At 47.2% G+C, this 27210-nt stretch overlaps 1 protein-coding gene across 1 annotated transcript in view; it reads left to right on the top strand.

Moving 5' to 3' along the window:
- Positions 1-10848, top strand: part of CAB39 (calcium binding protein 39) — a 91859-nt gene extending 81011 nt beyond the window's left edge. The window contains exons 6-9 of the mRNA XM_049769323.1: positions 748-807; positions 4609-4674; positions 7585-7728; positions 8389-10848. Coding sequence (XP_049625280.1) covers positions 748-807; positions 4609-4674; positions 7585-7728; positions 8389-8577 — 459 coding nt within the window. The 3' untranslated portion in view covers positions 8578-10848. The remainder of the gene's footprint in view (positions 1-747; positions 808-4608; positions 4675-7584; positions 7729-8388) is intronic.
- The last annotated feature ends 16362 nt before the right edge of the window (positions 10849-27210 follow it).

The raw sequence follows: 27210 nt of genomic DNA, 5'->3' as shown, positions 1-27210 counted from the left end.
ATTCCAGGAATCGCCTTCATGAAGTCACTTAATGCCGGTGGCCTTCCCTGCTGTCTTTTGTTCCTCTCCTGGAGACTAGGACTGCCTTAGGGAAGTGTAGGGACCACATCTTTCCTTCTGTCTCTGCAGCCCCAACATTTGGACCATGACCTGGCACAAATAAGAACTTTCTGAGTGATCTGAGTAATGGGCCGTTTCCAGGAAGAGCCCATGGAGGTTTGGGTTCACTGAGTTTTAATTCCTAAGAAAGGGGCTTACTTAGAAGCCAGTGCTTAGATTCGTCAGGACTTTAAAAAAAAAACACTACCTTTGAGAATGATACTGTAGATACTAAGCAGTATAATTGAACCTGGAAGGAAGAAAATGGAACCGGATATTTTTTCTAATCGAAATTTCTTTCTCAGCCAGGACCTGTTTTCTATCTGACATTTTACCACAGCCATTTTGTTTTTATTTCACTTCAGTGATTTAATATCCCTTTTCTTGAGTCTGTTTCTATTGGCCTTTATGTTCTAGTATTTGACCTTCCAAAATCTGTAGATCCATGATTGTGATCACTAAAATCACAATTGTAAATTGTTAATGATTTTGTTTGCTCTTATAGAACCAATATTTTCAATACAGTTGATACCTAAGTTTAATATTTTAAGCAGTTTTTATCAGATAAAATAGTATGAAATGTTTTTCTGTTTTCCAAAAAAAATTAATGCAGAATAGTTGTTTTAAAAGTGTTTTTTTTTCCCATAGGATTTACTTACAAGACATAAATTGCTCAGTGCAGAATTTTTGGAACAGCATTACGATAGAGTAAGTATATAAGTTTTTAAGAGTAAATTGTGAGTTTTGCTAGAAGAAATGACTTTTAAATTGATTTTGTTCCAGAGTATTTATTCTGCATGTAAAACATTTTCTTAAATGGTTTTAAATTATTTCTCTAGTGAGACACAGTATATAGACTTGTATATATGGTTAGAAACAAGAGTATCTCCTTTCGATGGACACACAGCCCATGTACCTCTCTTTTCACTTTCAAAAAGGAAGCAATAGCTCCTGAGAAAAGGGGAAGAATGTCTGCGGCTCCTTGTCCCTCACCTCTGGCAGTTGCTCAAAGTCTAGCTTAGGAAGGGGAGCTGGCATGCAGCACTAAACAGCAGGACCTCAGAAGCTAATGGGACAATCGGTCCAACAGAGCTAAAGGAAACAAAGAGTGGGGTGCATGCCATGCCCCATCCCCCGCACACACCAGCTTTCTGCCAAGAGGGCTGCAAAAGTCCCTTCTTCATGAAATGAGCACCTGGGGTATCCTGCTGTAAGCCCAGAGCAGACAGCCCTGCTAACAGAGCACCCTCTGGGTCTGTATGCACCGATGACCTGGGTGTCTGGACACTATAAATAATGTACGTGTACACATACATACACTGTATGCACTATAAATAACATGTGTGTGCGCGCACACACACACACACACACACACACACACACACACACACAAACTGTATGCACTGATGACCTGGGTGTCTGAGCACTGTAAACAACATGTACACATACACACCTTGCCCACGCCTATTTCTTCGAGGTCTGATCCCTCTAAATTCTACTTTACTCAGATTTTCACACTATCAGTTTATCATACTTTTGAGATCCCATTTGGAGGCAAAACCTGTGCTTTCCAATGCTTTTGGGTTCACTTTTCCTGGTCTTTTTCTTGTCATGGGGTCTGGGCATGGAGATTTCCACTCAAGACATCTCCAAAGTGGCCAGTCAGTACTCTGCTCCTTCTTTCCTCTGCCCTGGTGTGTTTGATTGTGGGTCTGTTTCTTAGTCTAAAATGGCAGTGCCTTTTTTGTTGTTTATTTTTTTGCCCTTGTCTTTCTTTTCTGGTCAGAAACCATGCAGAACTGGGGATCAAAGTGAGACTTCCCTCTGCACACATAGCCCCCTGGCCCATATCCCCAGCCCCACCAGTGAGTGTCATTCTACAATAGCTGCCTTTGTGTGCCCCACTATCCTCAGGCATCCTAGCCGTAGGGCAGACTTCCTTTGAAGTGCCCAGCAACAATGTGGCAACCCCTCACAGCTGCAGCCTGCCTCCACCAGCACAGTTCCATTGGGACTGTTTGGTTTTTCTCTTAGCATGCCAGTGCCTTAAAGCCAGCCAGAGATACATTCTCATTTCCAGGAAATAGACTGCAATCGTGAAATCTTTTATTGTATGGTAAAATAAGTTACTAAGAAAGGATTTTTGTTGCCAGGATTTTAACAGTTTTAACAGAAATGGTGCAATCAGAACTGATAGAGAAAAAGAGAAGTGGGGGATATGCATCATTTAAGTTATTCCGGGGAAGGTCCGAGATTGAGACTCAGCAGTGGAGCCACTGGCCTTGCATGTGTTAGGCCCTGGGTCAATCCCCAGTATTGCAAGAAACAAGAACTTTAAGGAATACATGAAGCCAGAGGTATTCTACAGAGAAAGTACATGCTCTGAAACCCTGCACACTTGGGGCTGAGCTTGCCAATAAGTAGAATGAAAAGAAAAATCTGGAAAAGTATGCAATATCTGTAAGCATATATATATATATATATATATATATATATATATATATATATACTACTGTTGTCCTAAACATCTTTGGAAGCACCAGGACTGGAAACAAAGCTCTCTCCAGGCCAGTCAAGGGCATGAATGCCCAACATTTAGGAGACCTTTCCCTGTGTAGTCTGCACAGGATGCTGGGCCAAGTGCCTAGATGGGGTACTGGACAGTGGGGCTTCCCTCAGGAGGGGCCCCAGCCCTTCCTTGGGGTTAGGAAGCAGAAAATTGAGCGTTCATTCTCCTTCAAGACAAAAATATGGCTGGTTTAAGGTCAACATCACTTTTCATCCTGCCTGGCAATGTTGGAGGAGGAAAGAGGGAGAGCCTCCCGTTGGGGCAAGCTGTGTGGCCTGCCGGCTTGTTGAAAGTGGGCGTCGCTCCCCTCTCAGAGTGGAAGGTCAAGAAGAAGCCTTTCCTATGGGGGGAAATGGTAGCCCTGGACCGTGGTCTCTGCAGCAGGAGCTGGGACTACAGGGCCAGGGTTATGTCCTACGCACCACTGAGATTGAGCAGTTACAGAAGCCTCTACTGAAGACTGGTGTCAGCTGAAGAGCTGAGACAGTAGGCAGGAGGGCACTTAACCTTCCACACTGCCAGCCCCGGTTTCATCTCTCACATTGCATGTGGTCCCTTGAACACTGCTGGTTGTGACCCATAAAAGGAAAAGGAGCGCCTCTGTCCTGTCAAGTCATTCTCATACTGCTGAATTTTTAAGGTTTAAGAACTCCCCCTATAGCAGCTAGAGAGATGTACAATGGGCAGGGTACTATTCTTATATGCTACCAGTCCAGGATCAATCCCTAGCACCCCAGGAGTGGTCACTGAGCACCACCAGGTGTGACCCCCCCCCCAAGGCCAGAGTAAATAAACATGACCTAAATGTTGGGGCCCAGGACACACACTGACCTTGCTGCATGCCCAACTCACTCCCTAGCGCACCCTCCCAATGAACACTATTCACGTCATGATGGTCACTTCCTATCTTCATTCTCTCGTACCCCCCAAGAATACCTTTTCTCCTCCCCAGTGTTAAATTTCACCCCCTTTATTTACATTTGCTCCCATGCCCACCCTGTGTTCCTGCTCCTGCCTACTGAGCTGCTGTAGTGGGAGTAATGACTTCCTGTGAATGTGGAGTTATGGTGAAACGTTACTAAAAGCATAGGACCCAGAATGAGCCAATGCGACAGTGAATGAATCTGTCTTGTGTCTGGCTCAGATGAGAAGGGTCTGGTAGTGAGAAAAGAAGTCTGGATTCTTTAGGATGTAAGCTAGAGCTAAGTAAAGAACTTCAGGTTAACTGTATTTCATTGTGATTGTTGCCATTTTTGTGCTAGCATGTGTTGTGACCATTAAAAATGCAGGGGGCCGGAGAGATAGCATGGAGGTAAGGCGTTGGCCTTTCATGCTGAAGGACGGTGGTTTGAATCCCGGCATCCCATATGGTCCCCCGAGCCTGCCAGGAGCGATTTCTGAGCATAGAGCCAGGAGTAAGCCCCGAGCGCTGCGGAGTGTGACCCAAAAATCCAAAAAAAAAATAAAAACAATGCGTGTAACAACATGGCACTTTATGTGGTGAAATACAGTAATTGTTTTCTTAGGTGGATGCATTGGAATAATAGATAACTTTGTGGCTATTCATTTGGACTGCTTGAGTTGTAAGAAATGAATATTTTTTATGTTTTCATCTAACACTTCGAAATGACAGTTGGTCCAGTAAGAGGGAAAGGAGTTCTCTTTGGCTCATGGGCAGTTTGAGGTTGCAGAAGAGACCCAGGTGAAGCTGTATTTAGGCCTCACTAGAAATGGGATGGGGGTTGGTGGGGGGTCAGAGGCAGAGGCCTCTAGTACAGGCCATGGGCAGTGTCAGCCTTGAGCACCATGACCACGACCACAGTAGGGAAGTCGTGACACTCTAGAGGGGTCCTCTACAATGCTGGTGGTTCATACTCCAGCTGTATCCCAGCCTTTTGAAAGTGTCCAAAATCATGTGGTGTGTCTTTCTTCTCTTTTAGTTCTTCAGTGAATATGAGAAGTTACTTCATTCTGAAAATTACGTGACAAAAAGACAGTCACTCAAGGTATGACAGTCATGGAACATTTGTCTTTATCCTATGCTGAAACGTGCATTTGAGGAAAGGGTGGAGGGACTAGGTTTGTGTTGAAGACCTTTAGGGAAAAGTGTATTTGTGGGGCCGGAGAGATAGCACAGTGGCATTTTCCTTGCAGGCAGCCGTCCCAGGACCAAAGGTGGTTGGTTCAAATCCCTGCGACTCCCAGCATCCCATATGGTCCCCTGTGCCTGCCAGGAGCTATTCCTGAGCAGATAGCCAGGAGTAACCCCTGAGCACCTCTGGGTGTGGCCCAAAAACCAGAAAAAAAAGAAAGGTGTATTTGTCCGTTGTCAAATTTTTGTGACAAAGAATGGGGTTGGGGTGAGGGGTACATGCCAAGTTGCTGAGTTTGGGAGATGGTGCCATTGTATTGGTGGCCCCCAGGCTCCCATGGAGAGCTTGGTCCTCGGTGATAGAACTGAGGCTTCGCTCTACAGTTTCTTCTCACTCTCAACTACCTCCTACGCATCTGGAGCAGCGTAGGGGAGTGATGTTACTTGAACTCACACTTGCTCTTTCCAGCCTCGTGGGCATTTATTTTCTCCTGATTTTATTTTGCCAGCAGTTTGTGTTTTGGTAAAATAAAAATTTTACTCAATTTTCCTTTCTGTTCAAGACTTGACTGGTTTTTTTTCTTCTGTTTTTTGTTTGGGGGTCACACTTGACAGTGCTTAGGGCTCCTGGTTCTGCACTAAGGAATCACTCCTGGAAATGTCAGGAATCCCTGTGTGGTGCTGAAAATGGAACCTTGTTGCAGAACCTTAGTCAGCACATACAAGACAAGTGCCCTCCCCACTGTGCTTATTCTCCAGCCCCTAACATCTTTGGGGGGTCTTGGGAAGTTGGACCATGCCCAGCAGTGCTCAGGAGTTACTCTTGGCTCTGCACTCAGAAATCACTCCTGGAAGGTTCAGGGGGGACATACCGATGCCAGAGTCAAATTCAAGTTGGCTGTGTGCCAGGCAAATGCCCTACCTGCTGTGCAGTGGCTCCGGCCCCTAGCACCAACATTTTCATTTTCATGTACAAAGACCTTTCTGTATCCCAAGCAGCTATCTGGCCATCTGACTCTGCACTGATGAAGAGTGACAGCAGCATAGTCGAGACCCTCTTGCACTTTGTGTTCACTCCTATGCCTGCCTACGGGAGACCTAGTGCCCAGAAGAGCAGTCAGTGCTGCTCACTTATGAGCTAGAGGGTAGGCTTCGGGTGAGCTTGGCAGGCTTCTAGATTCTTCTTACACATCCCCCCCAAATTCTAAAGAGAGTTGATTTGATTTATTTTTTTGTACCTTGAGTTAATTCTTGGTTAAACAGTAACATAGTTCTTAACTAGACATGAGTTTCCTGAGGATTGCACATACCTAAAACATAGCCAAGAACCTGGAAAGGAGTGACCAGGGCCACAGGGCATCAGTCATGCACTTTTCTCCATGTCCCTTTAAACTCAGCAAGCATGCACCTAGCATGTTCATTTTCTCTCTTCCTCCCTCCCCTCCCCTTCCTCCCCAGCTCTTTCCCCTTCCTTCCCCTTCTCCCTCCCCCCCTTCCCTACTCTTCCCTCCTCCCCAGTGAATTGGGGTATGGTACAGAGTCATAAGAAACTTCCAGTGTCATTCATGCTGGGATCCAACTCGGGAAACGCACATCTTGGCATCGGTTCTGCCTCTCAGGCTGTCTGCCAGCTCCAAGCCTGCATGTCCGTTGGCTCCATCCTCCTGCGATCAGGGCACAGAAGTCAGAAAGCATGCACTGGGTGTAGTCCCAGTGGGCAATCAGACTGGAACTTGGCATGAATGGCATTAATGAACCCAAAGAGTACCATATCCCACTCCTCATCTACCCACCAGTGGAGTTACTGTAGCCTAACCAGCTAGAGACCTTTGTAAGCCCTGGAGCAGCTGTCTAGAGCTTCTTTAGCAAAGATGAGATGTCACTGATAAAAATCCAGGAATCTTTGGGATCCTTGGGTAAGGAGCAGAAAAGTTTCTGACAGTAGAATTGGGCTCTGTTGACTGAGTGAATAGAAATTGGGGGCCTGAACTTTTTTCTCCTGTGAAGTGCAGATAAGATTAAAAAAAATAAATATAAACAAGTTGGGAACTAATAAAAATATTAGGCAATCAAAAATAAATAAATAAATAAATAAATAAATAGATATTTTCTTTTTTCTTTTTTGGTTTTTGGGTCACATCCGGCAGCGCTCAGGGGTTATTCCTGGCTCTACACTCAGAAATCACTCCTGGCAAGCTCGAGGGACCACATGGGATGCGGGATTCGAACCACTGTCCTTCTGCATGCAAGGCAAATGCCTTACTCCATGCTATTCTCTCCAGCCCTCCCAAAATTTTTTGTTTTGTTTTTTGTTTGTTTGTTTTTGGGGGGGTCACACCCGACAGCGCTCAGGGGTTACTCCTGGCTCTCTGCCTCAGAAGTCGCTCCTGGCAGGCTCAGGGGACTCTATGGGATGCCGGGATTCGAACCACCGTTCTTCTGCACACAAGGCAAATGCCCTACCACTATGCTACCTCTCCAGCCCCCTCAAAGAAAATATTTTTTTTAACTAAAATTACTTCTAAATTAAGCCAAGGTTTGTTAGTTCGCAGAACTTTTGTCTCTGTCAGGCTCCTTTTAGGAAATGAATGGAAGAGCCATCTGGTGTCCCCTGGCACTAACCAATTCTGGAGCACCTGCATCTTGCTGGTCTCTCCACAGCCAAGTCAGACTTGGGGCTGTGGAGAAGGCTACCAGCTGATGACGCAGGCATGTGGTCCTTCAGATTGCTGAGCAGTGGCCCCCACGGGAGTGACCTTTACCTTTGAATTTGAATTCCTGTTGGGATGATGGTTTAAGGCCCATTATTTCAATGCCATTTCAGCTTCTCGGCGAGCTGTTGCTCGACAGACACAACTTCACGATCATGACGAAGTACATCAGTAAGCCCGAGAACCTCAAGCTTATGATGAACCTGCTCCGAGACAAAAGTCGCAACATCCAGTTTGAGGCCTTTCATGTCTTCAAGGTAGGACCACAGTCTCCTTGCGCCCATTCACCCATAACTGATGCAGAGCAATGTCCGATCTCAGATAGAGTCCATGTGCATGTGCATGAGCTGGAAAATAGACTCAAAACTGGGGTACCTGGGGTTATCAAGACAGAACAGTGGGTAGGGTACTTGCCTTGCACGTGGCTGATCTAGTTTTGATCCCCATCACCCTACAAGGCTCCCAATTCCCACCAGGAGTAAGCCCTGAGCTGTAAACCAAAAACCAAAGGAAAAAAGATAAATTATTTGCCATTTCACTTGGTAAAAAAAAGAGTTCTAGAGGAGTGTACTTTGTCTTAACATAGATGAGTATTAACCCCAAAGTAAAAGGAAATACTTGCTTTCCATAGATTTCAGTTTTTAGTCTTCAAATGTATTCTGACCTAGTGCCCAGAAAATTTCTGCCCATTTTATCTAAATGGGGAGCCATGGCGTGAGATTAGGGGCCCAGCTGATAAGACAGGAAGCTCAGGAAGAAAATAAGGCAGGGGTGTGGGGGGGTCAGAGCTGAGAAATGCTAGTCTGAGTCTGTTGTAGTGTGATACCTGGTGCCAAGAATTGGACTTGGCCACATGCTAAGGCCTCATCTGACTCCCGCTCTCTCCCCACCCTGACTTGTGCCACTGCTTCCCACAGGTGTTCGTGGCCAACCCCAACAAGACACAACCCATCCTCGACATCCTGCTCAAGAACCAGGCCAAACTCATTGAGTTCCTCAGCAAGTTCCAGAATGACAGGACCGAGGACGAACAGTTTAATGATGAGAAGACCTATTTAGTCAAACAGATCAGGGATTTGAAGAGACCAGCTCAGCAGGAAGCCTGAGTTCCAATCGCCGTCAACAACAGCCCATCCCCGTTCAGCGTTTGCTGTTAGCTGTCAGCTGTCCAGCATCAGGCCTCTTACTGATTTATGAGGAGCATTACTGCTAATCTGCTGTTAGTGAACGGTTTTTTTTTCTCTTTACCTACTTTTTTTTGGTTTGGTTTTTGGTTTTGTTTCGTTTTAGTCCAAGGTGAAGAATGTAGCTGCTGTTTTCTTACCCATTAGAGCACCCATGTCCTGGCTTGATCTTCGTGTCATTTCAGAATGCACAGACTTGGTGGCTCGAGTTTGGCCGTGGCTGGGTTCCTGAAGGCGGCCAAAGAGGGGAATGTGGCTGAGGGCAGGTGGGCGTCAGAGAGGCAATTCGCCTGGGCGCGTGCATCCACCTCTGTGAAAGGTCCGAGTCCGGGCCTTCAAGAGGACCGTGCAGAGTTTCGGTTGAAAGTAGGGGAGCCGTGTCCAGGATGGAAGCGTGTGGGAAGAACGAGTTGACTTGCAAATAAATGATCCTGAAACTTGGCAATTTCTCAAAAGTGTGACACTGCAACCGGTCATAAGGAAACTATGTATATATGCTTTTCACGGCTTTCTAGAATTTTTGACATTTGATTTTTCTCAAGACTTGTAAACCTGAATATGTTGGAGGATATTTGTTAATTTTACTTTTTTAAGGTATTTTAAAACAGTAGAGTTAGCAATGACACTTTGCATTTTCATTTCAATGATGCTTACAGGTTTCTTATGTATATAATTCTTAGAATGCTCAATTCTTTTAAATGATTTAATTTGTACAGCAGAGGAATGTTATTGTATTAGTATGTAACTATTACCTAATAGTGAGTTTTGCAAAAAAACAAAACAATGAATGCTCATATGTAATTCAAATACTTCAGATCACATGAAAAATGCTGATTTCACATTTAAGTACTGCAGCATTAAAAGGAAACAAGTAAACCAGTCCTTGGTCCCCTTTACCTAGTGGGGTGGGTATCCCCTGCAGGCTGAAACAGAGCTCAGAGCCCTGCACTGCCTTCGGCCTCCTTCATTTACGCAAGTCACGGCTTTGCCAGATCTACGGGTGACTACGCTCAGATTATGCTCCATGGATGCTGATTCTTTGTGTGTGGCTGTGTGTATATGTGTGTGGGAACCTCTGTACTACCTTTTCTTTCTTAGAGTCAATAATCTAGTACCATAGTTGTGAAGGTGAATCATTCAAATGTTGGCTTCTCTTAGGAAAGGAAGAGTTCCTATAGGTGTTCTGCGAGGAATGTTTTTAATGTATTCCTTAACGCTGCAAATTATCAGTATTTCTAAAGTGACTGATTTTGCACCACCTTATTGATTACTGTGATCATGGGCAGAATGACTTCTAGAATCTTAAATCTATGTAAAGCTCTTAGGTGGTATCAGCTGTCTTGGTTAGCAAGGCAGAGATCACAACTAACAACTCACATATCACAGTCTGCCCATTCAAATTCAGCATGGCTGTAGCTGATTAAGAAATTTATATAATTCTTCCTCTGCTCACCTCTCTTACTAATTATCAGCCAGTAAAGTGAGCCCCCCACCCACCCTGCCCAAGTGATGTTTCCACAGGTTCTAAAGCCTCTTTCTAGGACCCCCTCATTAAGAAGAGGACGAAGAGACAACCAACATCAGGTCTGGGAGTGGGGAAACGTGACACAGCTTGTAGGGAGGTAGATTCAGTCAGCCCTGGTGAGTCCAGTCTGGTTCTTGGGGGTGTCACTCTGATTACCGTGGTTGAGTGTGCAAATGTTCTTCACCCCCTACAAAGAAGCAGGCTTGGAATTTTCAGCCACAGTGATGTGGCTCTCAGTCTGTTGGCTGTGGCACCCTAAGGTCTTCACCACAGAGGCAGCAGGTGGGCACCGTGGAGGGCAGCAGGGAGGGACACTGTCCCAGGGAATCTGATGATGGAGGCGCCTGTGTTCATGTTTTTGTTTGTAAACAGAAATGGGACGCAGACTTGCAGGGTTGTATTTGGGGCCGTAGTCCTTTTAATATGTTCCTATTTATCAAAACTGTTCTCCCTCCTGGAGATGGTTTCCTTTGTTACAAAGGTTTGTTTTTCCTTGAGTCGTTTAGGCGAGGTGATTTTTAACCCTGGAAGTAAGCAGGCAGAGTTGTACACAGTTGTTAGCGCTGCCATGAACGTATTTCCTTTCTCCCAAGGAAAAGTACATTTCTTATCAGAATACCTGGCTGGCCCTGTAATTTAAATTAAAATAAAATTTTGGAGAAACAGCACCGGTGGTTTTCCTGGTGTCTCACAGCAGCTGTATTTGTCCTGGTGCTTAGGGGAGGGGAGGCCTCTGCTCTTGTGACCCTGCGTGTCTTCCTTGAAGGGGAGCCTCTAGGGCGTGCCACTCTTAGTGATGCCCCGTATCAGACTTGGGTCAGACTTGAGGGAGGCAGCCACACTTCAGGTGCAGCCGGGTCTACACGCTATTCCTTGTCTTCACCCACAGTCTTTCACACACCCCACAATCTGGGCCAGTGCTCTGAGGGTCCCCAGAACCAACAGGGCCTGTTGGTTCAGGAAGCTGCCCTGCAAGATAGAGGGCAGCCCCCATGTGCACCCCTTACGCACACACACTATCACACACAACATGCAGACAAGCACAGGATAGCAACCCTGCCCTCCAGACATGCTACATCATGTACTTTGCATCACACAAACACCGCACCACACACCTCATGGTATGCACTCCCTCTATCCCACTGCCTCTATCCCACCCCTCTCAACCTCTGCAGTGTGAAGGCAACTGGGCCCCTCCACCTTTGAGGGGAGGGCATGTGCCTCACCTCACTCATATCAGACTCCTCCCCAAGCTGGATCCAAGCTCTGGAGGGTGGAATTTGAGGGTGTGCTCTCACCCAGCCCTCTGACCCAGCTTGCAGGCTTTTGAAGGAGAAACAAAACAGGGATGTCCTCCCATCCCTGCTGCAACTGAGAAATGGAGCATGGATGGGAGCCCAGCTCTGTCCCTGAAATCCCCATAGGTAGTGACCCCAGGTTTTGTGTGAGAGCTCTGAAGGCACAGAGTGGGGAATAGTCTTGGGCTTCCAGATTTGCCTGTGAGCCTCAGCTTCCAAAACCCCATTAGTCACCACTCTATAGTTGCCTGAATTCTCAGTGTTTGGAGGAACGATCTATTTGCTAGGAGGGCACATACAGCTCCCAATCACATGTCTGGTGTGATTGCTCACATCTGGGTCACACCAAAATGAGGCCTCACGCATCTGGGACACACTCCAGATGCCATTGCTCATGGTGAGCAGTGGCAGGCAGAGGGCTGCCCAAGAAAATCTCCAGAAAGGTGGATCCTCAGTGGCTCCCTCTTCTAGGGGGCCAGGGAGGTAGGAGCAGGTTGGGGGCCATGCCCCCCACACCACCTGGGACCCTCATTGCCCCAAAGGCCTTGAGCTCCCTCATCCCTGCATGAACCCAGACCTTGCCCTTGGGGGTACTGGCAACCCCATCACACCAGCTGCCCCAAGATACCTGGTAATGCCATCCAGCTAATTCGTTCCCCCACTCACAGGACACATACCCACATCCTGGTCTTCGCTGGCATGAGGGCACCCACATTGCCCATGTAAGTAACACACAGAGGCCTATTACTTGTTCCCCCACACACACTTAACACCGACCTTTCCTTGCCAGAAAGTTCTGGGACACCCCCCCCCCAGACCCAACTGGGCTCTCGTGCCTGTTTCTGGGAAGTTCTGGGGCTGCCTAGCAGAGGGGAAGGATGAGAGGGGCCTTTTGCTCCCTTCTGAAGCCAGCCCAACCAAAGGACCTGGCCTAGCCTCGAGACCTTCATCACCTGGAGCCCCCAAATCCTGTCCCCCTCCAAGTCCTGCCCCACTACCCTATGCCTGCCCAGCGGTGCAGGATGGACCCATGAGCTGCTCTCCCCTGTGCGGGGTACCCCAACCCTTGGAATCATTAGTTCTCGAAGTGTGACTGGGTGGACCCTTGGTTCTCAGTTCCCTATGACTGCTATCTCCTTGTCTGAGAAGTGGGAAGAGCTGTCGCCTGTGGAACTCAGCCACTCACTGTCCCGTCTGTCTTGCTTCTTCCTCAGCTTTGCGCCCATTTGACCCCTTTTCAAGCGAAGCACCTAACAGTGTGATGTGACTGCATTCGTGGTCATGGATTAGGACCAGGAATGGGGAGAATCCAGATGGAAATAGGGTTGGGAAGAAGGTTCATGGGGGAGCTAAACTTGGGAAAATTCTCAGCCCGAAAGGTGCCTCTTCTCGCAGTACCTCCAAGTCCCTTCACTGAAGTTTCATTATGAAAGGCTTTACTTGACTGCTTTTTACTGAGGGGGCAGCCCCTATTCTGAGAATCCAGGCTGTTAGGTTCACCCTATGACCCACAGCCATGCCCTAGTTAAACAGCTCCTCAGTCTCTTCCTTTGCCTCTGACCCAGCCAGGCCTGGAAGCTAGTCTGTCTCTCTCTGTCTCTCCCTCCCTCCTTCCCCCTCCCTCTCTCTCCTTCCCTCCCTCCTTCCCCCTTTCTTCTCTCCCCCTCTCCTCTCTCCCCCTCTCCCTTCTCTCTCTCCCCCTCTCCCTTCTCTCTCTCCCCCTCTCCCTTCTCTCTCCCCCCCTTCTCCCTTCTCCCCCTCTCCTCCCTCCAGGGGGTACTCGGAGAGCTCTCCTGGAGTTCATCACAGTGTAGTCAGAAAGGACCCTGGGGAGCACTGTCAAGAAGGGATTATCTGAGCAGGTCAGAAAGACCCTTGGATCCTTTAACCATTGATGCCAGCCTGAACAACCTCGAGACACACCTTCCTCCTATTTTGGAATTTTTTGGAACCCAATAGTCTTCCACAGCCCCGCAAGAAACAAGCCAAACTGTCTTTTCAGCCTGCAACTCCACCCTCACCCTCCAGGAAACTTCTTTCTCACATCAACGTGTGTCTCTGAGTAACCAGCCTTTGAGCTGCCGAGCACCCAAGTAGGAGTTGGTAAATGGCTTCTCTCTTTTTGGGAAATGATTTTTTTGAAGTCACTCTGGATTCTGGCCTTGTAGGTTTATTTCCCAGGTGTCATTTCCCTATGCATAAAACCTGTGCTTGGGTCCCTGGCTCCAGCTTGCTGTAATTCAAACAATTCCCACTGGGTGGCAGCAGAAACCTTTCAGCCCAGCTATCACACCTCGGGCTCCAAGGAAGTTCTTGGGGCCACTTCCTCAGGACCAATAGGAATATCCTGATGTGGTGCAAAGTGCTACCGGTAGATACCAGCAGTGTTTGAGGCACCCTGCGGTGTTGGAGGGAGGGTGGACCCCAGACCTGTATGCAAAGTGTATGCTGGGCCCCTTGAGCATTGCTCCAGCCTCAAAGTAACTTTTGGGGGATGATGTTTATGAGTTGTTTTGTGTTTTTGTTTCATTTTAGGGCCACACCCAGTGATGCTTGGGGGTTATTCCTGGCTTTGCACTCAGGAATCACTTCTGGTGGTGGTTGTGGATCATACGGTGTGCCAGAGATTGAACCTGGGTTGATCACAAATACCCTCCCCACTGTACTATATCACTCTGGCTCCAGAAATTACTTTTTAGAAAATTTTAGATTCACCAAAAACAAAGCTGCAAAATAGTACTGAGCACCCCCATTTCCATCTTTTCTTACACTGTCAGTGACTAGGGCCCTCGCCACAACCAAAGGATCAGTTTCAAAAGTGCTTGGGGATCCCAACCCCTGTTTGTCTTCAGATAAGAATGAGGTCTGGGGCCGGAGAGATAGCATGAAGGTAAGGCGTTTGCCTTTCATGCAGAAGGTCATTGGTTCAAGTCACAGCATCCCATATGGTCCCCCGAGCCTGCCAGGAGCGATTTCTGAGCTTGGAGCTAGTAGTAACCCCTGAGCACTGCCAGGTGTGATCCCCCCCCCTCCAAAATGAGGTCTCAGAGCAATAGTACAGCAGGTAGAGGACCTTGTCTTGCATGAACTGACCAGGTTCGATCTCTGGCATCACGTATGGTCCCCAAACACTGCTAGGGGTGATCCCTGATTGCAGAGTCAAGAATAACCCCTGACCACTGCTGGGTGTGGCCAAAAAAAAAAAAAAGTCAGATCCGGATTTGGAAGCAGGAATGGATGCCAGGTACCCTCTCAGGAGCTGAGCTTTACTCCAGGCCAGCTCCTGCCTCTGACCTTGTGGGCTATGACCAGACTGAGGAGGGCCCTGCCCTCTGGAGATGTCTGTGCAAATGACAGTGTTATATCCTCACACCCACAGCTCCCCCAGAACCTGGCTCTGGAACTTTCTGCAGGGAGCCTTGTCTCATCTACCCAGTAGGACACTGGTCCACTTTGCACATGCTGTGATATTGTGGGGTGATATGGTGGGAACAGTAAGTGGGGAGGCTGGAGCAATCATGCAGCAGGTAGGGCTCCTATCTTGCACGTGGCTGATCTGGGTTTCATCCCTGGTACACCATAGGTTCCTTCAGCTCCACCAGAAGTGATGCCTGAGCGCAGAGCCAGGAGTAACTCCTGAGCATTGCTGGGTATGGCCCCCAAACAAACAAACCAAAAACTGAAAACAAATTAACAAAGAAAGAAACATAAGTGAAACCTGAGCACAGAGCTAGGAGTAAATTCTGAGCACTACTGAGTGTGGCCCCAAAATAAATGAATAAAATGCCTTGTAGAGACCACATACCCAACATATGCATGGCCACAAGGGTGAAGGAGTGAAGGAGACCCCAGAAAGCCCTTCCAAACACAGGAGCAGTGATAGAGACCTGGAACCACACTTCTAGTCAGGGGCTCTGGCTCAGGCATGGTTCTCGAATCTGGGCTGGCTACAAGTTTAAGTACCAACAATGTTCTCTTCTCAGTGTTCAGGCCGGCTATTAGAGCAGTGGTGCAGAGAGATCCTCAGTTCCTGGGCTCCTCACATATCCCTCCATTTCCACCATCCACTTGGCTCCAAGTCTCCATCTCAGGTTGTGCATAAGATGTCCTCGGGACATTTCTTTGAGGATTTTTTTGTTTTGTTTTGGGGACATACCCGGCAGCACTCAGGGATTACTCCTGGCTCTACGTTCAAAAATAGCTCCTGGCAGGCTCGGGGGACCATATGGGATGCCGGGATAAAAACAACCGTCCTTCTGCATGCAAGGCAAATGCCCTACCTCCATGCTATCTCTCCGGCCCCTCCTCGGGACATTTCTAAAAAGCTGAAGACCAGGGTGAGCACTTAGTTCTCAGGCCTGAGTGGCTGAATTCCAGAGTTGTGGTGGCTGGGAGCGCTGGGAGCACTTCCCTCTCACTCAGCCCCCTGCTGAACCTCTGGAGAACACCCATGTTCACAAATCCCCCTCCTCGCTCCATTCCCCCCAATAGCCCTCATTAAGCATAGGCCAGATCTAGCGCTGGCCTCCTCCAGCTACCAGCACAGCAGTGTCCATCAACACCACCAGGGGTCGCTGCTGAGCACAGCCAGAGCCACTGGGTGTGACCCCCCCCCCAAACACATCAAAATAGACTAAACCACCACCCAGACTTCCGGGGCAGGTGTACCCCATAATGATGGAGACCCCATCAGCCCCCTCAATTTCACATGAGATGTGTTAGTGTGGGGCAGGGGGGTAGGGAAAAGATTCAGAGAGGTGGAACGCTCAACCACACAGCAGAGACGGGCCAGCTGGCACCTCGCACACCCTCCACAGGAGCAGGTCACTGATCTGGGGTCTCAGGCAGCCCCTCTCTGCTGACTCATACATGTATCTTCCAGGGAGGAACAGCGGTTTTCCAAACCCTGAGCAGGCCCTTGCACAGAGTAGATCCCATTGAGAAGGCTGCCGGGCTGATTCTGAGTTTCCAACAAGCACCCAGGTGGATCTGCTCAGCAGCACTAGAGAAGCAACATCAGAGTGAACCCCACTTCCTACAGCTCAGACCTGGAGCAGAACAAACCCTGGGTGAGAGCAGCTGGCATGTACGGGAGTGGCGAGAGTGGCGAGTGAGGTGGACTGGCCTCTACAGGATGAGGGTCTGACTGGGAGGGGTCCTGGGTCACCCACCCAGGCTGCCCCCGAGAGACCAGATCACTGGAATGCATCAGCATGGGGGGGGGTGACCACTGAATCAGGCAGGACCCAGGGTAGGGCCCCACTGGTTTCCCTCATCCCTCTCTGGGGACCAGACTGAAAAAATGACTTAAGTCCTTGAAAGAAACACTGGAGACCATGAATAAAGAGCTAGAACCTCCGATTCGTCTTTATTTTTTATTTCAAAACTACAATTTTATTTGAAACAATCAGTGGTTTTTAGATACTAATCAATAACATTACTCATTTTTAAATATAGGACCTGTACATCTTAAGTTTTAATCTAATTTTTATTATAACACCATGATTTGCCAATGTGTCCATAATAAAGTCATTTCAGTTGTTCAGTGTTCAAACACCAGTGCAACTTTCCCTCCACCGGTGTCCCCAGCTTCCCACCCACCACCTTAGCCTGCCCCCTTGCAGGTACAAATTTACTTCATATGGTTTGTTACAACACAAAGGCAAATGGAATTATCAAAACTCGGATCAGGGGCCAGCACAGCAAGTATGCCATTTGCCTTGCACATGGCCAAACCTGATTTGATCCCTGGCGTCCCATATGGTCCCTCAAGCCTGCTGGGAGTAATTTCTGAGTGCAGACCCAGAAGTAACCCCTAAGTGCTACCAGATGTGGCCCAACCTCCCCAAAAAATCTTAGATCAATATATATCAATTTGAAATGATCTAATATATGGTTTCCTGCAACCCTCGGTGGGGGACCCCCGACCTGCGGGGGTGTGGGAATGAGGATCGCTAGTAATTTGGGTTTACTCGAGCAGGTCCGATCTGTGAAGAAAACTTAAGAAGTTAGTAAGAAAAACCCTCGACAACTCACGCTGTTCAAAAGGGGTTTATTGCCCGGGGAGATCAGCTTTTAAAGGCAAAATACGTCAGAGGATGTTACAGGTTTCCACCAATTACAATTGCAAGCACTCATTAGCAGAAGCTGGGGGCAGGTAATAGGGAGGGGTTAAGAGGTAGACCTGAGCACATGTTTATACTGAAAGCACAAGATCCAAACAGGGTCTTATAAATTTTACTCAGCAAGCATAAAAAAAAAAAAAATCAGCTGTAAACATATTAATCTTTTGCTAACACAAAGGCAAGTTGCTCTATAATTTTCTTTCTGGCTGGATGTATTGGGCTGCTTTGAATTCACTTTAGTGTTTGTCTATTTCCTTTGTCCTCAAAGCATGGGTGCCTCTGGTCACGTGGGTAACAAGGTCAGGGATTTCTGAGGCACCTTTGTTCTAGGTTCCAATAGTTAGGCTCCCCACAGTTTCCATAGTGTTATAGTCAGTGAGGATTTACTGGACTGTTGTTGGTGCTAGTTAAGCCTTCTGTGTTACTGTTTAGGACCACTGATTTTGGGAGATTTTTGTTTGTTTGTTTTTGGGTTACACCCAGCAGCACTCAGGGCTTACTCCTGGCTCTACACTCAGAAATCGCTCCTGGCAGACTCGGGACCATATGGGATGCCGGGATTTGAACCACCGTTCTTCTGCATGCAAGGTAAACACCTTGCCTCCATGCTATCTCTCCCGCAATTTTGGGAGATTTCTATGGAACTAACCCATCAGATTTTCTGGGCTGACAATCAGTAAGATATTGAGGTGTTGTAGCATGGTCTCAGGGCAGAGTTCACGATTTATAGATCTAAAACAATTGTGGTGGCTTGGAACTTTGATAAGGCGGAGCCGGGCTGTTTCTGTTAGAGGGGGTGGGGGTGGCTATAGGGTGCTATAGGTTGCTGAGTTTGTGCAGAAAGGGGAGTCTTACTCTCCACCCATTCTGGGGTGCCACATAGAGATTAGCCAGAACCAGGCTACCTGGGAAGTATTAGAGCCTGCCAACTCTTTACTTGGTAGGAAAGACTGATACAAGGCCTGCCCAGACACTGCTCTTCCCAGGAGCTCGAAGCTGCCATCACAAAAGAAATCAAAAGCGGGAATGAGGGGCTGGAGAGATAGCATGGAGGTAAGGCATTTACCTTGCATGCAGAAGGACGGTGGTTCGAATTCCGGCATCCCATATGGTCCCTCAAGCCTTCCAGGAGCGATTTCTGAGGTAGAGCCAGGAGTAACCCTGGGTGTTGCCAGGTGTGACCCAAAAACAAAACAAAACAAAACAAAACAAAAATCAAAAGTGGGAATGAGAGTCAGTGAACTATGGGCTAAGATAAAGGGCTGGGAATGAGTGGAGAGCATCTCAGACAGACCATTGGGGGCCACATCCAAAGGGGCACAGTGGGCAACATTACTGAGCCCAGAGAGGATGATAAGAACAGGAAAGGGGCCACCATGAGGCTCCAGAAAGCAGAGGCTTCTGCAAGATGAACAAAATTCTTGTCAGGAAACGGGCCACTGAAATAAACAGCCCCAACAAGGGACCCAGGCGAAAGCAAACATGGAGTGGACTGATAAGCCAGAGGGACACTTGATGGCCTTCTTGTTTAAAGCTTCCAGATAGGAAGTGTGGTGGGAGAAAGGCACAGAGCAAGGGGCCAGAAAGATAGGACAGCTGGTAGGGCTTGTATGAAGTCAAAAAATTTTGGGACCCTCTGACATAGACATTCCCCCAATTAGAGACATAAAGCTACATAAGGGATAGAATGCCTCATCTTCACTAGCAGCTCAAGTTAGCAGCCTTGTATGCTGCTGACCTGATGGTGATCCTCAGCATCCCATATGGTCCCTGAAGCAGCATCAGGAGTGATCCCTGAATACAGATGTGGCCCAAAAATGAGGAGGAAATGGAAGAGGAAGTGGAGGAGGAAAGAAAAAAAAACAGAGCAGGGAGCTGACAGCCAAATAAGGCAGGTCCTTGAGGAAGACCAGGGAGGAAAATAAAGGCAGATAGGAAGATTCTAGGGCGCCCACATGAAGGAGGGGAACCCTCCAAAGCAGTGGCAGTTCCAGAGACACCAGAAACTAAAAGTCTACTAAGAAAAAGCCAGAGTCACAGGCGGATCGATTCAAGAGCCATTTTCTCTCCCAGGAGAGATCACACTTTAAATGTGGGTTCTGTGTGGGTTGAGAGGAGCTCTGGATGGGGCAAAAGAAGCACCCACATATGGCAGGAGGAATTCCCCGACCTTTGTCCCTTATGCTCCCCAGGGGCCTTTGTAAGAGGCCAGGAGAAACTTAGGGAGGCTTCTATCAGTTTCAGGTAGCAGTGGAGAAGTGTGGGCTTACAGTGACACAGCTCAGGGGCTTCCCTCCCACCTACATCCAGAACCTCAGAAACAAACAAATCTCAGAACTGCCATTGCCAGGCCTGAGAGAGACATCACCAGGATTAAGATCAATACTCATTTGCAGACACCCCAATTCCACAATAATGCTTGGTGGTTCCCTGAGCATCATCCAGATGGTGCCAGCACCATCTGTGTGTGACCCTGGAACCCTGGAGCTCTGCATTCTGCCCCAGGAATCTCTAGCAGCACAGGACCCGAAGGCGACCACATCCTCAGGCCTCTGCAAAATCATCTGCAAAGACTTGCCCCTCTCCCCACCCCCTCACTCCCTGCCTGAGGCAGCCCTTGTTTGGAAATGGAGCACAGACATTGAGCACTCATAGCAAACCCTCATCTGCTTACATAAGTGTTTTTCCTTACAAAGGAGGAGATTGGGACAAACACACAGACACAGTGTGAGGATGGGGGCAGAGCTTGGGTATTGCATCCAGAAACCAAACAGCAGCAGATTCTGCAAAGCAGCAGAGGTTGAGGGAAAGGCCAGAGTCATGATTCCTTCTAGCACAGAAGGTAGCTGTCGGGTCAAGCTTGACCTCAATCACCTTCAATGGAATCACACTTCAATTGTCTGCAGCAATGTTGGGGCTGGTGTGAGAGCAACCCAACCATCTAATGCAGCAGATGCTCCATCTCGTCTGATATTTTTCTGCAAATCCTAATCTATCATTTGTCCTTGAGAAATTAAGTTCATCCAGGGCCAGAGAGATGGTTCAATGGGTTACTCAGAGGTTTTGCATAGAGGAGGTCCATGCCTGATCCCCAGCACCTCCTGGTCCCATAAACACAGCTGGGAGCAACCCCCAAACACAAAACTGCAGATAGCTCAACAACTAAAACAGTACTCATCATAATGAATTAATATAGCGGTTGAATAGCAGCCTCTCCCTTCCCTTCCCTTCCCTTTGTTACACCATCTGGTGATTTGCACACACTTGTGTTCTTCAAGCATGCCTGGCAGCAGTGGGTGGAGTGAAGTGGGGACTATATTGGGGGGTGGGCACCAGGGTTCCAGTCACTCTATACTTTGGCTAGCGGGCAATGCTAAGACAGATGTTCCACCACAGAACCACATCCCAATCCATGTCTTTTCATTAAAAGTCAAGTCTCTGCTGTGATTGGATTGGACCAAAATAGCTTGCTTCCAAAGGTATTTTGCATATCTAGATATGTTTGAGGAAACGCTGTTAAAAAAAAAAAAAAACAATGAACCACCGACCTCAGCTGAACTCAGTCACGAGGTTGCAGAAAGGCAGCTGAGCTGAGGGTGGAGCCAGAACAGAACCCCGAAGCCAACACCAGTAACAGGAAATTCTATTTTTTTATTTTACTTTTTTTTTTTTTTTTTTGGTTTTTGGGTCACACCCAGCCTTGCTTAGGGGTTACTCCTGGCTCTATGCTCAGAAATCGCTCCTGGCAGGCCTGGGGGACCATATGGGATACCGGGATTTGAACCGATGGCCGCCTGCATGAAAGGCAAACGCCTTACCTCCATGCTCTCTCTCTGGCCGTTTATTTTACTTTTTTTTAGGGGGCTGGGGAGGCCACACTGGTGATTCTCAATACTTATTTTTCATACCATAAGACGCACTTTTCCAACCCCCAAAAGTGCGTCTTAGGAATCGAATGCACCTGGAGCTGATGCTTCAGTGTATCGAAAAACTCTGTGCATCTTATGGTCATTTGTGTCATATAGAGCAAAATATACAGTACTCCTGACTCTGTGCTCAGGAATTACTACTCCTGGCAGTGCTTGGGGAGCACTAATGAGGTTCCAGGGATAGAACCACTTTGCAAGGCCAGAGCCCTCCCTGCTGTACTCTGACTCGGGCTCCTTTCAGTCTCTTTCAGTGGTGAGACTGCCGGAAACTGTGGCTTCTACCTCAGGCTTCTCTCTTGTTCTGCAACATATTTTTGCAACATAGACCAGAGTCTCCCCAAGTGGGTGATACCTCCTCAACAGAGTGAAGGAGATAATGGGGTGGGGGAGGCGGGGGCAAGGTGTCATTGAGAGGCAATGAGGTTTTTTTGTTTTTGTTTTTGTTTTTGTTTTTGAAAAGGCGATTGTAGGTCACAGAAGTTTGGAATTCTCTGAAATCGACATTCCCCCAATGTGAGGCATAAAACTGTAGAAGAGGGGAAATGCCTCATTTTCACTAGCAAGTAAGGAGCAGAGGAACTCAGTTAGAAATTCATCCTGACAGCAGAACAAATGGGATTAGAAAACATGAAGATAGAGAATGGGATAGGGTGCCTGTTATGTTGCATTGGGCCAACCTGGATTCCTTCCCCAGCACCACAAGCGGTTCCCCAAGCACTATCAGGAGTGTCCCTGAGTTCAGATTCAGGAGTAAGCCTGAAGCACACTGGATATGGTTTCAAAACAAGCAAACAAACAAACAAGACAGAATTGGTAATTGTGGGAGAAACGTAGTCAGCAACTATGAGAATAAAAATGTTGGCAAAGGGGCCAGAGGAATAGTAGAATGGGTACTCATATGCCTTGCATATGAGTGATCCAAGTTCAATACTAGCATCCCATATGGTTGTCTGAGTACCTTCAGGAGTAATTCCTGACTAGGGAGCCAGGAGTAATCCCTGAGCACTATTGTGTGGGTGACTCCCAAGAAAAAAGGAAGGAAGGGAGGGATGGGAGAGAGGAAGGAAGGGAATGAGGGAGGGAGGGAGGGAGGGAGGGAGGGAGGGAGGGAGGGAGGGAGGGAAAAATGCATGTTCTTTTCCCTTCCCTGTGTTGATGTTTTTCTGAAGTGAGCACATTCACCTTTGCTCAGGTGTTCATAGACTGAGCTGTGGTGTGATGCTCACTGGGACAGACTCTCTACTGCTCTCTACTCTCCAGTCACACTCCTTTGTGGTGCTCACACACGCCTGCTGCCATGTGAATGGAAACCACTGTCCACAGTAGGATTGCAGATAGCAGAGCTGTCAGGATTGTTCGTAGGCTTCTACCAATTCACCTGGGACAGATGGGCCCATTCCTCCAAAATCAACTAATGTGGAGCCTGTGTTTCCACAGAGAACGTCAGGGTTCTTGCATTTTGGTGCCATGTCTCCCTTTTCTAACCGTCTCTCAACGTCTCCTGGTGTTTTGAGACAAGTTCCAGCCCTTGTTCCTTCTCACCTGTCTGTATCCCCTCTTCAAAACAGACACCAGACACTCCACAACCTCCCCTTGCCCAAGATGAGCTTGGCCTTTGCCATCTCCCTGTGCTCATAGGGAGCAAGTATCTGCCACCATTCAAGGTCACGAGTGCACAGGTTTCCAGTACTGGGTGAAGTTTGCAGACTCTTCCTGTCCACCAGGGAGAAAATGCTAGAATTAGCTGAAAGAGGAGGAAGAAGCAAAGCAAAGCAGGATTTCTCCACTGTCACACCAATATCTGAGACCAGAAAACTTGCCACGGGGACTGTCCATATTGGGGAATATTTCAGTATTGGAATATTTAGCAGCGATCCTGATCTCTGCCCATGAGAGACAGTAGCACATTCCTGGTCTAGGCTGTGACAACTGTCACAAGCTCCCCAGAGGTCAAAATCATCCCATTCCCAACATACCCACATATACATGTATAGGATCCCCATAGATAATGCACACACATACAACTACCCACATAGACATAGACACGAATATATAAACCTCATAGACATGTGCACATCCATGTAAACACCCACATAAAATCATATACTATAAGGTAATAGCCAGCTATCAAACCCAAACTAAAGTGTTCCCCGACTTCCTCTTCCTGGTAACCTCTTCTTTTGATATGTAAAAGCTCACCTGGAGGGGCCGGGCGGTGGCGCTAGAGGTAAGGTGCCTGCCTTGCCTGCGCTAGCCTTGGACGGACCGTGGTTCGATCCCCGGGTGTCCCATATGGTCCCCAAGCCAGGAGCAACTTCTGAGCGCATAGCCAGGAGTAACCCCTGAGCGTTACCAGGTGTGGCCTAAAAACCAAAAAAAATAAAAATAAAAGCTCACCTGGAATACTAGACCTCCAGGGGTTGGGGAATTGGGAGAGAAAGATAAAGGAGAGAGAGAGTCAGACAGACAGAGAAGAGAGAGAGACAGAGGAGGGATAGAGATAGAGGAGGGAGAGAGAGACAAAAAGAAAAAGTAAGAGAGAGAACAGAGAAGATAGACAGCACGTGGCAGAAAAAGGCCATGAGGCAAAAAGTAGGCTGTCTCCGATGAATCTCAACCTAACTTGGTGTATTATTTCTCCACCACTATCCTGCTTCATCAGACACGTCCACCCAAAGGGCTAGAAACACAGTGCATGGATCTCACCAACTCATGGATTATTCATTTAATTTGACAATACACATGTATACGCACCCACATAATAAACACACACATGCACCCACATAGACATAGGCATAGACACACATATGCACACACTTATATAGACATGCCCACATACACATACCACATGGACACATATAAACACAAAAACGTGCTCAGTTTTGCAAAAAAAAAAAAGTAAAAAGCATACATATATTGACAAAGAGAGCAAAAAATTCTTGAAGAATAGAATGATAGCACAGTGGGTCGGGCATTGGCCTTGCACATGGTTTCAATTCCTGGCATCCCATTTAGTCCCCCCCCCCCCAAAGCCTGCCAGGAATAATTTTCAGAAATTATTCTGGAGTAACCCCTGAGTGAGCTGGGTGTGGCCCAAAAGCAAAAAAAAAAAAATCTTGGAGGAAAAATAGAATATAAATGATGAGCATAAAAGTTTGGGGCTTAAATGGAGGACGGTTATTACCTCAGCCAGCAATGCTCAAATGTTGCTCCTGGCAGTGCTCAAGAACTATTCCTGGTTATGAGGTCAGGGTTTTCTCCTGGTGGGGCTTAGGAAACTGTACATGGTGCTGGGAATCAAACTGGAGTTGATTGTGTACAAGATAAGTGCCTCACCCCCATGCTGTTACATCCCTGCTCTATTGTGAGTTTCCTCAGAGTTGTCATTTTCTCATTTCTTATGATTTTTCTACTCTTTCCGGTATGAAGCACAAAGCCTTTCCGCATGACTTATGAAGGAAGCAGTGTCTGAATTTGCCCCCCCAATCCCCCCCCTGGAGTTTTCCATCTCTGCTCACAGCCAAAAAAGCCAAAGTACTCCTATCTTTCAAGTGCAGGTTCTTGAGTCTGAAATAACTCAGCCTGTTCTAAAATTCATTAAAGCATCGATGCAATGAGCATTTTCATTTGGAAGAATTCACCAGCGAAGCATCAGACACTTCAGATCCTATGTTTGATAGAATCGTGGGAGAACTTGCTTCAGGTTTTTTTTTTTCTTTCTGGAATTTGGGTATTTTCCTCTGTTTCTTACTGCTACCTGAACCATTTGTACTTTTCCATCCAATCACCAGTTTGGGAAGATTGTATCTATTGGATATAATCCTAAACAAAGTACATAGTGATTTGACTATCTACCTCATCTTCTTTTTCATTATGTTATGCCAGGTGTTCACTAAATCAATCTCACCGAGACTATCTATGGCAAGAGAACAGGATGTCTTTTTTTATGCCAGTTGACCAGACCAATGGGCTAAGACTAGCAAGCACCTGAAAAAGGGTCCTAGAGCTGTCGTCTAGGTCATTACTGCAAATTCATCATTACTTTACTGTTGGATTTCTCGGTCCTAACCTACTCAGTATCCATACTCCACCCTAGGGAATGACCGGGTGATTGGATTACTGGGTCCCTCCCTAAGTGCTATTTCTTCTCCACTCTAGGGTGTGGTCTGGATCTTACTAATAAAAACCTGGGTTTGGAGAAGGAAAGGACGCATTCTTTGATCTTCCTCTACTAAACTGCTTTCCTTCTTAGGAGCAGAGGCTTGTGTGGTGGGATTCCTGGCTTGAGTGTTGGATTTCCTGAAACCATTCTTGCACCCTTTTGCTGTAGATTATTTCCTGTGTCAACATTTGCTTCTAGATTCGTGTCTCTCCAGATTTGGAGCCTGAAGCTTCTCTTACACTTTGTTTCATGCTTAGCAATGGGGGTGGGGGGGGAGAGGGTGTGCACTCTGCTATTACTCAAACAAAGCCATTTCCCCAATTTCCTCTTTCTTTTTCTGTTATCCCTTTGATATGTGCATATCCATCTAGACCAGGGGTCTCAAACTCAATTTACCTGGGGGTCGCAGGAGACAAAGTAGGGTGAGGCAGGGCCACATAAGGGATTTCACTTACCGAATATTCGCAATAAAAAATTGCATTAGTAAGAAAAAATCGCAAAATTCGCATTAAACATTTGCATGCCCCGAACGGAACTGCTCGGGGTATGCAAATGTTTAATGCGATTTTTTCCTTACTAATGCGATTTTTATTGTGATTATTCGGTAAGCAAATAATCGCGAATACTGCGATATTTGAAGGCCGGCCTCGGGCCACAAAATGTTGTGCGGAGGGCCGCAAACGACCCTTGGGCCTCGAGTTTGAGACCCCTGATCTAGACTGAAGTAGTTTGTCATTCATTGGACCCTCTGCCTCCTGGTTGGCGAATAAAGAGATTTTGGTTTGGCTTGGAACAGAGAGAGACCTTGTGGCAAGAAGCCAACCTTACTCCATGATTCTCTCCTGATTGGCTTGGTTTATTAATTCTTCGTGGCTAACCTGCTTCAAACCCTTTAACCCAGGGTTCAAAATACAGCTTGTGGGGTGATTTCACAATGCACACCATTGCATCTTAACAGTATGGTTACAGGAGTTTCCTAAAATAAGCATTTCCTTAGCTTGAAACAGGAAGTTTACCCTAAGACCAGACAGGGTGGGCATCTTTGAAAACTTTTCACCCACAAGCAAAACCATCACTTTAGAGTACATGCAATAAATCTATGATAAAATCAGAGATACATATCACAAATTTTCATCCTCACATTTCCCCCTTTTCAGGTGAATATCAAATCATTGATTCCTCATCATTCTTGATCAGCAAGAATGGCCTAACTTTGCTGATGTGTGGCACCTACTTATTAAGAATATGCTTAACGGGGCCGGCGAGGTGGCGCTAGAGGTAAGGTGTCTGCCTTGCAAGCGCTAGTCAAGGAAGGACCGTGGTTTCATCCCCGGCATCCCATATGGTCCCCACAAGCCAGGGGCAATTTCTGAGCGCTTAGCCAGGAGTAACCCCTGAGCATCAAAAGGGTGTGGCCTGAAAAAACAAACAAAAAAAAAAGTGTGCTTAACTCTGGACAAGAACTGGGTACTGAAAGAAAATAAAGTGATATGCATGCTACCCCTTCAGTAACATT

This window comes from Suncus etruscus, chromosome 2 (assembly GCF_024139225.1).
Source record: "Suncus etruscus isolate mSunEtr1 chromosome 2, mSunEtr1.pri.cur, whole genome shotgun sequence".
NCBI lineage: Eukaryota > Metazoa > Chordata > Mammalia > Eulipotyphla > Soricidae > Suncus > Suncus etruscus.
The sequence above is the reverse complement of the archived record's forward strand: the minus strand, read 5'-3'. Positions and strand labels throughout refer to the sequence as shown.